The 12,327-nt window shown below is 38.1% G+C and overlaps 1 protein-coding gene across 13 annotated transcripts in view; it reads right to left on the bottom strand.

Moving 5' to 3' along the window:
- LOC116059288 (nuclear GTPase SLIP-GC-like) overlaps window positions 1-12,327 on the bottom strand; it is a 32,891-nt gene that overhangs the window by 19,036 nt on the left and 1,528 nt on the right. For 4 of the 13 annotated variants that reach the window (XM_035996482.1, XM_035996483.1, XM_035996486.1 and 1 more), the window contains exon 2: window positions 11,408-11,494. In XM_035996482.1, the coding sequence (XP_035852375.1) occupies window positions 11,408-11,480 (73 nt within the window). In that variant the 5' untranslated portion in view covers window positions 11,481-11,494. Of the gene's footprint in view, window positions 1-1,351; window positions 1,471-3,263; window positions 6,087-8,091; window positions 8,161-8,698; window positions 8,786-9,159; window positions 9,247-9,946; window positions 10,066-10,234; window positions 10,317-10,797; window positions 10,914-11,407; window positions 11,495-12,327 lie in introns of those variants that run through there. The other 9 variants (XM_035996484.1, XM_035996485.1, XM_035996488.1 and 6 more) reach the window with 4 other exon arrangements.

The raw sequence follows: 12,327 nt of genomic DNA, 5'->3' as shown, positions 1-12,327 counted from the left end.
AGAGAGGATGAGCTCCTATGAAAGCAGTAAAATCATACACCTGGGGGTCTCTAAAAATCATCAGCACCATTATTTATCACAAATAAAGCACTTTTTCCCAAACACACGGAGCTCTGAAGCAGACCTGTGCGTGGCTTAGTGTCCACTCTCGCTGTAAAAATAGAGATGAGCAGCGCGCCTTCAGCTTCAGGTTTATGGACGCGCTCTGCTGTCGACATGCTGCGTAGTTTCGGTTTCCCACCTCCGATGTAGAGCAGCGTACGGCCACTTCCCTAAACTTTTGCTCATTCAGAGACCAGAGTCTCAAACGGGGCTCTGAGTCTGTCAGGAGGTCTGAGATCTACCGTATCAGCAGCGCAATCACGTAATGCACAGCAGACTATGGTGCAGGTAGATTATTTTCTGAAATATAGTGACTTTATTCTTGTAATAGCCTATTATCACTTTATTTTTCTCAAAATATCACGACTCCTCCAAATCACAGAGAGCACAGATGGGATACATTTTGAATGTGCACAAAGTTTTGAACATGAGCAGTAATCTTGCTCAAACACATCAGAAATATTACAGTCCAGGGCTTTATTAATCCATTAAAATGAATTAATGTATAATTGATGTGAATAATTGTCACATGCACATTTAAGGAGGTTACTTCCTCAACAAAAGACGCAAAAGAGAAGGGAGGAGTAGGAAATAATGCCTCTAGGCTACATGTGTGCTGACTCAGATATAATTAGAAAAGTCGATCTACAGGAGAATAAATAGCAATTCTGTATTACCGGAGAGCCTTATTGTAATATATTCCATTATGTTTTTATATTTGGATTGTAATCTATGTTTCCCTTTACATAAAGATATTTGCAGCAGAAATTGATTCAGAAAAAGGTAAATAGGTGCATAAAAATTCACCAGAATGCAGGAAATGAAATGTTTAATGCTCAAAATTTGCTGCTCATAGACTACTTTTTTATTTTTATTTTTTTAAAGAGACCCCTACAAAGATGAAATCATAATTCGAACCCTGAAAAACACTGTTGAACACCGCTCAAGCATGCACATTCAAAAACAATAATTTTAAACAGTCAGGACAAATGCGCAATTAAGCCTATCTATTCTTACGCTTATTCTAGCGAGTGCCTATAACTAGCCTGGCTGACACCAGACCCTTCTCAGTTGTAACTGAGAGTGATTTGCAGAGCAAATCTCAAATTTGCCGGAAGTTCGTCAGGGTTTTCCCAGGTTAGCCTATAACTGTACAGCCTCCCGGTTTTCTTTCCCACAGTGACGGTCTTTCAGCTTTCAAAAGGACAGGGTTAGGAGAGCCACTCTCGATTAATGATTCAACGCTTACCTGTAACGTGTATTCAGCCTATTTAGGTTATAGCTAGATCAAGGCAGGGGTCCGGCCGGTCCTCCGGCTTTCAGGCAGGCGATATGAGTCCCTCGCGAGTCTTGCTCCCAATCGTTGTCGAACCCTTCTTATATAGCCTAGTGTCTATGGTCGAACCCAACCTAAGAAACGAAACCGAAAGTCTTTCTGGTTCTATTACTTCTCTGTCAAAGGGGCGCGAAACGTCTACTCCTACCATACTACATTTCTCCTGTCTGCCCTGTAGACCTATTCTCACACAAGTAGGGAACAGCAAATGAAATAAGCTAAATAAAGGACGAAGAAGTTTGTCTATACTAATTGTGTGTGTGTGTGTGTGTGTGTGTGTGTGTGTGTGTGTGTAATATCGATAACTCTTTGGGCCTCAATCTGAAGTTAAAATGAGATAATCTGAGAAGTTAGGAAGGGAAGTGTCTCTTTGCAGTTTTGAGTTTATCATAATATTGTAACGGCCAGCAGGATGCCGTTGTGTTGACTGTTCTACACGGCAGTGCAAAGGATCATGGGACTAGGTTATTAACGGTCCCTGTCCTAGTTTAAGTGTGTAAATGATGTTCTGTTAGTGTTTTTGTTATGCATTTACGTTACCTATAGGTTTTAGTCTTGATAATGTGTTCATACTATTTACATTAGTTGGGTTACCATGACTGAGACACTGGGGTAGGTAAATTGATCACCTCTGTGTATCACATGTTCCGTGGATCGGTATCGCTGGCTCTCTGACTTCTTCCACGTAGCTCGCTACTATATATAATGTAAAGTAATATAAAATCTTAATCTGAAAAGTATCTAGTAGGCTTACTGCAGCAACAATATTCCACTCTGAAATATAGTGTTGAAGTATACAGTCACATTAAAAGGACATAGTAAATACCTCCAAACTGCAGGCATAGGCTGGGAGCTAGGTCCACTCCTCAGGATGTTTTTTGCTACCTTTTTTTCACTATTATTTCCTATTATCTTAAACCTTGGGCCATTACAAGTTGATAAAGACCACCCCCAACTTGGCCCCATTTGGTCTCAGGGGCCAAAAAACACCCTTTTTGGGAAAAGCTTTTGGCGGAATGATGTAATTGTGACTATTAAAGTACTGCAGCTACATAAATGGATATATAACCCTAAAATTTTGCATGGTGTATAGAGGAAACTAGCAGAAAAAGATTCTGGGGATTGCTGCCTTTTTGCTGTCAAATATCACCCTCAACATACCCCAAAAGAAAAAATGTCTGTCCGCCTGACAAATTGTCATCAAAAGTGATCATTTTCAAGCATTTTATCATAGACATCACTGCCTCAAATGTACATGAAAAACTTCCCAAGTTTATAAGCTTCAATTTAAGTCCAAGATGACCTTTCTATCTAGAGGATTACAGCTGGTATAACCAAAGTTCTCCACTGTACCTTAAATCGGAGAAAACTTTCAAGCATTACCATTCCATATGGGATTAAGCATATTTTTTGCATATGAACAATATCTTAAACAAGAGTTGAGATTTGACTTATGTACTGCTATACTATATACACCAGTGGGCATTCAAAATCATTTTTTGCTGAACAGATGTTTGATTTATCTCCACAATAAATGTAACATTAAACATGGAAGATTCAGTGATTAAGGTTATATGGTAATGTTCAGAAAGATTAAAAAGTCATTGTTTGATTGAAAGGATACTAATAATACTAATTTCTGTTTTATAGCCATTCTCAGTGTATTTAAAAACCAAAAGACTGGCACGCATCTTAAGATCATATGGAGTTAGCCTCATCAGCACATCAGACAATACATGAAACAAAGTAAACAGAGTTTATCTGTAGCTGCTCTTTCAGATATAGTGACTTGTATCATGATACAACAAAATCATTTTATATACAAGTATTTTTGCATTGTTTTTCACATTAACCTTTACAAAATGTACTAACTGTTGATGTTATTTAGAGAAAGATATGCCATGCCAGCCATGTTAGCAGTATAAATAAAACCAACATGTATTATAATGACAAGTTTATTAGAAGTCACCTCGGATGAAGAAATAAGATTGTGTTTGACCAAAATTACTAAATATCTTTCTGATACATATACAATTAATCGTCAAAGTGGCACAGTCAATTATTATTTAGACACTATTAACATACAGTCATTCAAAGAAAATGACATGCACAGATGATCTCATAACACATGAGTCAGTTATGGAGAGATATGTTATTTGGCATCCACTGTTATGAACTATTCCAGTAATTGCATGTTGAACACTCCAACTCCTCCATTGCCATACTCACTAAATAAAAATGTATTTACACATCAAAGACAAAGCCCAGGGGCCAGTAGTCCATAGTTTTAGATCTTCCTGATGTAACATACATAGAAACTCACGTGCTAGCACCAGAAAAAGAGATGAAAAACTTAAAGGAACAGGGAAACACTGAGGGGTTGCTGATTATAATTTTAAATAATAAGTTGATGGCAAGGCAAGTTCAATCTACTGTATGTGGTTACAGATCACGATTTCTCTGCTGCAAATGCTTTAGCCCTGCAGTGACTCTAATATCTCTCAACTGTGTTTGGTACAGGCACAAGCCAACCATCCACATACTTACATTTACATTTGATATCCTCTAAGAAGAAAGCTTTAGGTTGATCTGTCCTTTCAAATCTTACAAAGATAGTCTCAGACGGATGGGTTTTGCTGAACAATGTACCAGGTTTGATGTCATACAGATTGACCACAATGACTGGAATAGCCTGACACAAACAGGTGGATGTGCAAACACAGTTCTCTTTAAAAAGTAGAATCAACTTTATTTCTCCACAGCAGCCATTCTTAAGTTTAATAACACAGGCTGTCTTGTCTGTCTCTTTACAGTTTGTAGAGTGATAAACAGTGTGTCCATTAGTGAAGCTGTCATAAGCCTCTACTGATTGGACAAGAACTGGTCGATTTAGGAGCTCTTCTATTGCTAGTTTTGTGGATCCTATGAGATCCAGATGGCGTGATTTTCCAAGGGCTTTGTCAGAGCCACTGCCTTCTTGTACTGGTGTGAGCTTGTCTAATAACTCACCAAAATCTGATTGTTTGTTGAAAACTAAAGAACTAAGGTGTCTGGGTATGTGCTGCCAAACGAGAAACATCTGGTGAATTTGTCGAGGGTAATCATTTACGCCTTTAAGCAGAGCTCTTAAATTTCCATTGTTTCTCTCAAAACTAAATGCTGACGTTGCCCAGAGAGGCCCCCAGTTCAGTACACTTTCAGTTAAGTGGATTAACTGATGGCAGTTGAAAGACACATTTTCTTCACCATAGAGTACTTTCATGTATTCTACAAAGCACACCAAGGACTCATGGGCCAGCTTAAGTTCATGTTGGGATATTGATTCTTGTAGCAGAATGTGAATACTAAATGACAGGTAAAAATAATGTTCCAGAAATGTAAGCGGCAGGATGCCAGGCAGGACACTAATAGCATAAAATAAAAGGAATGCTCGCCACTCTGATGCTTTCCAAGAATCCCAACACAGTGATCGCACAGATGTGTTTTTTTTTTCTAATGGAGGCCTGAGACGGAGAAGACGGGAATCCATTTGTGGAATCTGTTGACCTACATACCAAGGTTTCTCAGAGTTGACTCGGTCCAACCACAGAGACATAAGTTGTTTGGAAACACCTAGTAGAACAGAGTGCAAATACTCTGGTACAAATCCAAAAACTACATCAAACAAGGGAAGTTCGCAAAGCAAGGAAAATCCTTTTACCCCTTTTTTTGGGGAGCCAGACTTTTCAGCCTGTGTTGCATTATTCTTAAATGCATCATTTGACCTTGCTACTTGTTTCTCTTCATCATATGGGTAGGACCTCATATATCCACTGCCTTTTTTGACCATCATGCCAGGGTGTAAACACCAGTCACAACCATATTCACCATTGAATTGTATGCAATTCCGGAGGAGTGGCCTTGCTACGGCGTCAGAGGAGCAAATCAAGGAGAAGACTTTTGAGTGGTGAACTGTGCCATTGCTGTCGCTCCACTGAAAGGGATTGTGTGCTAAATCATGACATTCATCTATGAAAGGCTTTAGAAATGTATTCATCTTAGGTGGTTTTGGTCCAAACCAAAGTCCTGCAACTATCACATTTTCCTGTCTTTGTGTGTAAGGAAGTTCATTTATAATAAATTGAAGGGGCCAAATCGAATGAATGGGTGAGTTATAAATTGGTACGCCATCACTATTCCATGACAGTGTAAGGTCATCTGCACCTAATCTTCCTTGTTTCAAAAGATTTTGGTACATCCTCCCATCCATTACATCTTTAATGATATTCCCTTGGGTGACTGTTTTAGGTAACAACTCAGTGCCATGGATCTTAAGGATATCTTTCAGAATGTCTTTCAGCGATGCAGACAAAAAGAAGTGTCCATTTTTAGTACTGCATTCTTTGTTGAACATCGTACCACACTGTGAACAAGGAGCATCATGAGGATTTGTTCCCATGTAGTTTTGACAGTGATCACAATAAAATATAGTACACAAGGCAATCATCTTATCAGAGAGATAGTTTGATGCAACAACCAGGTTAGGGCTCAGAAAATTCAGCAGAGCCATTAAGTCACCTACAGCCGCAGTTAGATGGTGACGCAAAATGAAGAGTATCACCGCAAGTAGGCCTGTACTCCAGTTACTGTTGGACATTGGCTCCTCACTCTGCGAAGACATCATATTTTCACAATACAGTGATTTGAAGAAATGTGTGTTAAAACAAACATAAGCCTCAATCGGACAGGATTAACATCAGAGGGGGAGACATTTTGACTAAAAAATCATAACTGTGATAACTGAACACACAGACATGAAACACATATTGATATCATTCATCGTGAATTACACTACACCCAAGGATATAATTATCTCAGATGTTCATTGCAAATAAACTGCCATGAATCTGCGGGAAAAAAAATCATAGAAAAAAAAATACACTTCCGAATTTATTCATTACCTTTTTAAGTTTTCTTCAGTGTGAAAGTAATCCTGTGATATCAGTGGGGGGGTCTGGGGGTTGGGAGACATTTTCTGCACCAATTTATGGTGGAAATGTCTTTATTTATATGAAAGGAAACTAAATTAAGGTGGCAGGTGACAATTCAAAATATAAAAATATAACAGAATATAATGCAGTAATCAGTAGCTTGTTGTTTTAGCTTAAGTTACTTTTTTGGACAATGTACATTGGCATCCGAGCCTCTCTTCTCCCTGCTCTCTCTCCGCCGACAGAGATTAGCAGGTAGGTGAGCGTCACGTAGCGCCCAGAGAACCTGATGTGGAGAGGGCAAAGGAGAGTACCGGTAGCTGTTACATCAGGCTCTTGTCTGATCAAATGCCTGCGATTCATTGATTTGCAGTATATAAAGAGTTATATTTCTATGGTTGGCAACTGTTGAATTTTATTGATGCTCAATAAAGCCAATAATATTCTATTTAAATCACGTGATCTAACATGGTTTGCAAATAGGGGATGGTAACAAGAGGATTTGACAGCTTTTTTTTCTGGTGCTGCTGGGTGCCCTCGTCCACTTTCCTGCGAATGGAAAGCTAACTTTACTGGAGCCTGCTAACTTTTGAAGAAGTAACCTCTGTCACTAAAATTGGATTAGCTGCCTGGAACGTGAAGAGATGTTCGAATCAAGAATCATCAACGCGATTATCGGATTATCATTACGTTGTCAGAGTGGATATTGCCTTCAAGTTAGCAGGTAGGCTAAAATGTTTCTAATATGTTAACAGTCTATGATTGTTAGCAGCTGACTAGCCGGTAACTTAGGTTGCTATTATGATTATAAAGTAGTCATTTGCCTTGCTAGGTGCTTTGCTATCTTCCTTACTCTCTGGATATTTGCGTTTTAATGCGAGTTCAACCATCTTTTTGCCTTGGGATTGTGCCATGGTGTTGTCTCATGCTGTTCTAGCTGGTTGGCTTGTAGGTTCTGTGTGAGGGAGTGTTACGATCGGAACAAACAGTATTACAATGTCCTTCGGGAGAAGGCTACCAAGCCAGACCGCAGTATCTGCAGTGTCAAACCAAGGAAAACAACCCCAGAACGTGGTAACTTCACTTACTGCGGTTTGCCTTGGTATTAGCTTGGATTTTGTAGTTATTGCAATTTTGACACACTTGTTTCTCTGAAACGGGACATAATTGAACCCAGATACTTTTTCACAAGACAGAACACATATCATAAAGCCCATTAGAAGTCTTAACTCATTTTTGACCAAATGTGTTACTGCGTTTTGCCTTTGTAGGGCAGTAGGTGTCTGTGCATCATGGGTAGGTCTACATTGCAAACAGGAAGTGCTTCAAGCTACGGGCACATTTGTAACGGTGCTAATTTGACAAAGAAGCTAATTTGAATAGAGATACTGTAGATGCTGCGTCAAATGACATGCAAAGCTTATAAGAAATAAGGTAGAACCTCTTCCTGTGGAAAAACTCAATAGGTCTGCTTTAAATACAAGGAAGTCACTCCAGGAAGGGATTTAAATTACAGGAGGACCAGCGAGTTCACAGAGAAACGGTTCGTAATTAATACTTTAATTAATACTGGGGTGAAAACAGGATTCAAATCTCTGACCATTGCAGGTGATGACGTTAAAACCACCCCAAGGGAAATGTATCCAGTCCGATTGAGGCTTTACAGTATTACAAACGTCTTACCATCTCATTGTCTCGATCTGTGTCAGATGTTGACGGGGACTCAAAGTGCCATGGAAAAATATTTGGTTCCTGCATATAAGAACATCTAATTAGAACCAGCACCCTACAGTATATCAAGGTGAGTTATCAAAAACATCACTAAATGATGAAAATGACAAAGACAATTCAATAACATCTGACTGGATAAGTCATTGCCTCTTACATTAACTTTGACTACTTTTAAATCCAGTATAAAAATGTATATGTTCTGCACTACTTTTGACTGAACCATTAATACTCTATCTCTCCCATACATTGTTACCTATTCTGTATTTACATATCTGTTCATTTTATTTCATTAAAAAAACATCTATTTACCTACAAGCACCTCTGATTTCACCTTACAGACATGAGAGTAGTATTTTCTCACCAAACTCTATGTAAGAAGGTAAATAAATGTGTATTTCCCAAAATGTGAAACAATTTCTTTAAAAGAGCATAAGTTAAAGGCAGGGTTGGTGAAATGTTCCAATGTACACTTTTTTATATATTTTTCGAGATGGTGTTTACACCCTGGCAGCAATAAATAATACAGCAGTAATAGCAACAATAACATCACAGAACTAACCAGTTCAGGGATGTCCTCTTGGTCTGAATTTGTGTCAGTTTCAGTGTCCATAATTTCAGGAGTATCAGCGTGCTTTCTGTTCAGGGCCTGCAGTGGGGACACATGATTACATTTAAGGCTTACATCACGAGCACATACTGAAACAAGTTTGATCTGCTGCCTTAATGCCTTTGTTAACTTATGACTCCAATTAAGAGGTTTCCCTTCAAAAAGAAAGAAAATTCCGGCACACACCCGTCAACTCGGCATTGGTCCACCTGGTCGGTGTTTGGGTGATTTTTTGTGAAATTTGTATATAATTATGCATATGGCATCTAAAAAAATATTTCCATTTCATAGAAAGGTGCAGCCACAGACTGAGCCCCGAGGAGATGCTACTTTCAAGTCTTGCTTTTCAACCTTACCAACTGTGCCTTTAAGTGTCATTCCATTAAGTTTGCATGTGTGATCACAGAACTAACCAGTTCAGGGATGTCCTCTTGGTCTGAATTTGTGTCAGTTTCAGTGTCGATCATTTCAGGAGTATCAGCGTGCTTTCTTTTCAGGGCCTGCAGTGGGGACACATGTTTACATTTAAGGCTTACATCACAAACACATACTGAAACAAGTGTGATCTGCTGCCTTAATACTTTTGTTATGACACCAATTTAGAGTTTTCCCTTCAAAAAGAAAAAAATTTCAGCACACACACACAAGGACCCCTCTGTGACTGACATGTCCTCCGACCAGGTGGACCAACACCGAGGTGACGGGTGTGTGTTGGAATTTTCTTTCTTTTTGAGGTGGATCTTCTGAGCAATTGGCATTGTACTCATCCATTTAAGAGTTCAACATCAAAATGTTCTTTACCAATACTTTGATTTGTCAATAATTTTATATAAACCTTTTTATGTATTTATCTGTTTACGTATCTGTAATTTATTTCCAGGATGTTTTGCTAAATAGTTGTTCTTTTTTAAGTGAAAGTTTTCCATCTCTGTAATGTAGCCTATACTTGCTTGTACTAAAGTGCCATTAGTGTGATGGGTGGCTGACCAAAGTATCAGTGTTTGTTTTACAGCTGCAGTTGTCATTCCATTTAAAAAAGTAAGAAAGACAGAGTTGGATTTGCTGCAAATGTATCATCATGCATGAGGGATTTAAGATCATTATTTTCATAAAAACTCATGCTCCTGTAACAAATTAAGTGCTGAGTACTACTTGTACAATTTCAGTGTAAAGTGTCTATAACATACAGTAGCACATCACCTGTAAGTATTCTCTGAGTTTCTTTCTGAATTTTACTCTTGGTCCAATTTTAGGAATCAAGACATTGAAGTTGCCTGACTCCTCGAGAATTAAGAACGTCTCCTTGTCAATGCCTTCGTCTGAAATGAAAAAGAAATATCAAAATGAAACTTGCTGTGGTTTTCTATAACTAATCAAATATAGAACATATCAAGAATATGTATTATTGTGCTGCAATTGTTATCATTAAACAAACAGGTTTAACTAATTAAAGTAAAAACTAATAAAAACTGTAGCACAGCATTTTACCTTCAAATCTGTGAATCAACTCACTGAGATTCCATTCAGTTAATTTATCCTGGACAAAATGACATGTCTCCATTGAATTCCACTGCAAAAAAAGGAAATATTAAATTCTTAACCAATTCGAATGTAGTGTATTATAAAGATTTAATAAATCATTATCATGGTGAAAGTGTATTACATCTATTAAAATACACAACAAATGAGCAGTCGCCTTTTTTGTGCAAATGGCAAGGGTTTGTTGATTATTAGTATTATATCTTTGCTGGCTATAACAATGTTTACCATAGCAGTCTATTCTCATGCTGCAGGTTTTTTTTTTTTTTTGGCTGAAAACACAGATAGTTCGCAGAGCTGATACAAGGATGTTCATTGTTTTTGATATTTTGTACAAAAGTAGATATAGATATTTAAGTTGAGTAGCCTGGAAAGATAACACATTCCTGTAGTGATCCTGTCATCTATGTGCTGCATGCCCTTCTTTTGTACATTTCTTTGTAAGAATACTCTGTTCGAGATCAAGAGAGTGTTTCAAATGACAGTATATTAGTATAAGTAGAGAACATTACCTGTAAGTATTCTTTGAGTCTCCTTTTGAATTTGACTCTTGGTCCAATTTTAGGAATCAAGACATTGATGTTGGTATCTTCAAGATTTAGAAAAGTCTCCTCGTCAATGCCTTCATCTGAAATGGATAAAAGAAACGGATTCATCTTGATGATAACACATTGGGTCTTTTTCCAGATTCCTAGGTCTTTCATTGTGAGTAAACTGTGATGAGTAACACATCATTGTGACATGCTGATTGACTGAATACACACATTCAAAGTTCAGTGTACAGACATGAAGGTGCTGAGATCACTGGCTGAACTCTACAAGAGTTATGTTAGCGGCCTCATATGGAAGTAAACCTGTCTCATCAGATTTTGAAATGAAAAAGTTCAGAATCAAAAATTCAACGTTAAAAAATTCAATATACCAAATTCAGATGAAAAATACAATGTATAAATCCCACTAATATATTTTAAACTCCCTCATAATTAATTAAGAATATAGTATGTAACTGTTTTATAATAGTAACCTACAAAAACAAAAGATATGTTATCATTGTGCTGCAATTTCAGTGTCACTAATTGCAGACTTGGCTGTGCTTACCACAGAAGAATGGTAATACAGTACCTTCAAATCTCTGGACTAACTCATTGAAGCCCCATTCGGTTAATTTTTCCTGGACAAAATCAGGTGTCTCCATGGCAATTCACTGGAAAAATGGTCACAGTTGATTGGTTAATATGACAATTATTATTGATCATAAGCACTTACTTGAATCTTCTAATTTAATTCTGAGGTGTCAGCTTCTTAATAGCTGCTCCAAAACTATGGAATCCTCCTGCCATACTTTTTTTTTTTTGCCATGCTAGCTGTAGGGATGGCAATGTCGGTCTGTCCATCACTTTGGTTCAGACTCAAATATCTCAACAACTATTCAAGGAAGTGTCATGATATATCATTAAGACATTCATGGTCTCCTGAGGATGAATACTAATGGAGCTCAGTGTAAATTCTTGCAGGAAGACTTCTAAACTTAATCACATTTCTCTCTCTTCTAAAACTGAACAGCTGTTAGAGGCGTTCACTTTTATCTAACCAATCAGAAGCGGCCTTGAATTTCACGAGCCAATCACAGCATGACATCCCTGTTTTAAACCTGTCTCTCTCTGCTGCTCAGTTGTAATTTCAGGCTAAGAGCACAGTCCTCCTCCTCCCCTTGCTCCTCCGGTCTTCTTCTTGCACGGCTCCTGGTTCCTCCTCCGACAAGACTGCCATCGGCTCCTTGGTTCGGTATTCGGGTTCCTCACACCACCATCAGTGTCTAGACACCATCGGGGGGATCAGCTTCTGGCTTTCTAACCCCCTAAATATATATATAATTTCATAATCATAAGTCTAATCTCCAAAGACTGTACATGTCATATCATGCATTCGTACAATAAATCTTTGTACCTCTGCAACGAAGTCTCTCCTGATTGAAATAAAGATGGAGATCCTCTGACTTTTCCTCTTGCACCACTAGACCCAACAACTGTTAGATGGATTGC

Source organism: Sander lucioperca, chromosome 21, assembly GCF_008315115.2.
Source record: "Sander lucioperca isolate FBNREF2018 chromosome 21, SLUC_FBN_1.2, whole genome shotgun sequence".
Classification (NCBI taxonomy): Eukaryota; Metazoa; Chordata; class Actinopteri; order Perciformes; family Percidae; genus Sander; species Sander lucioperca.
The sequence above is the reverse complement of the archived record's forward strand: the minus strand, read 5'-3'. Positions and strand labels throughout refer to the sequence as shown.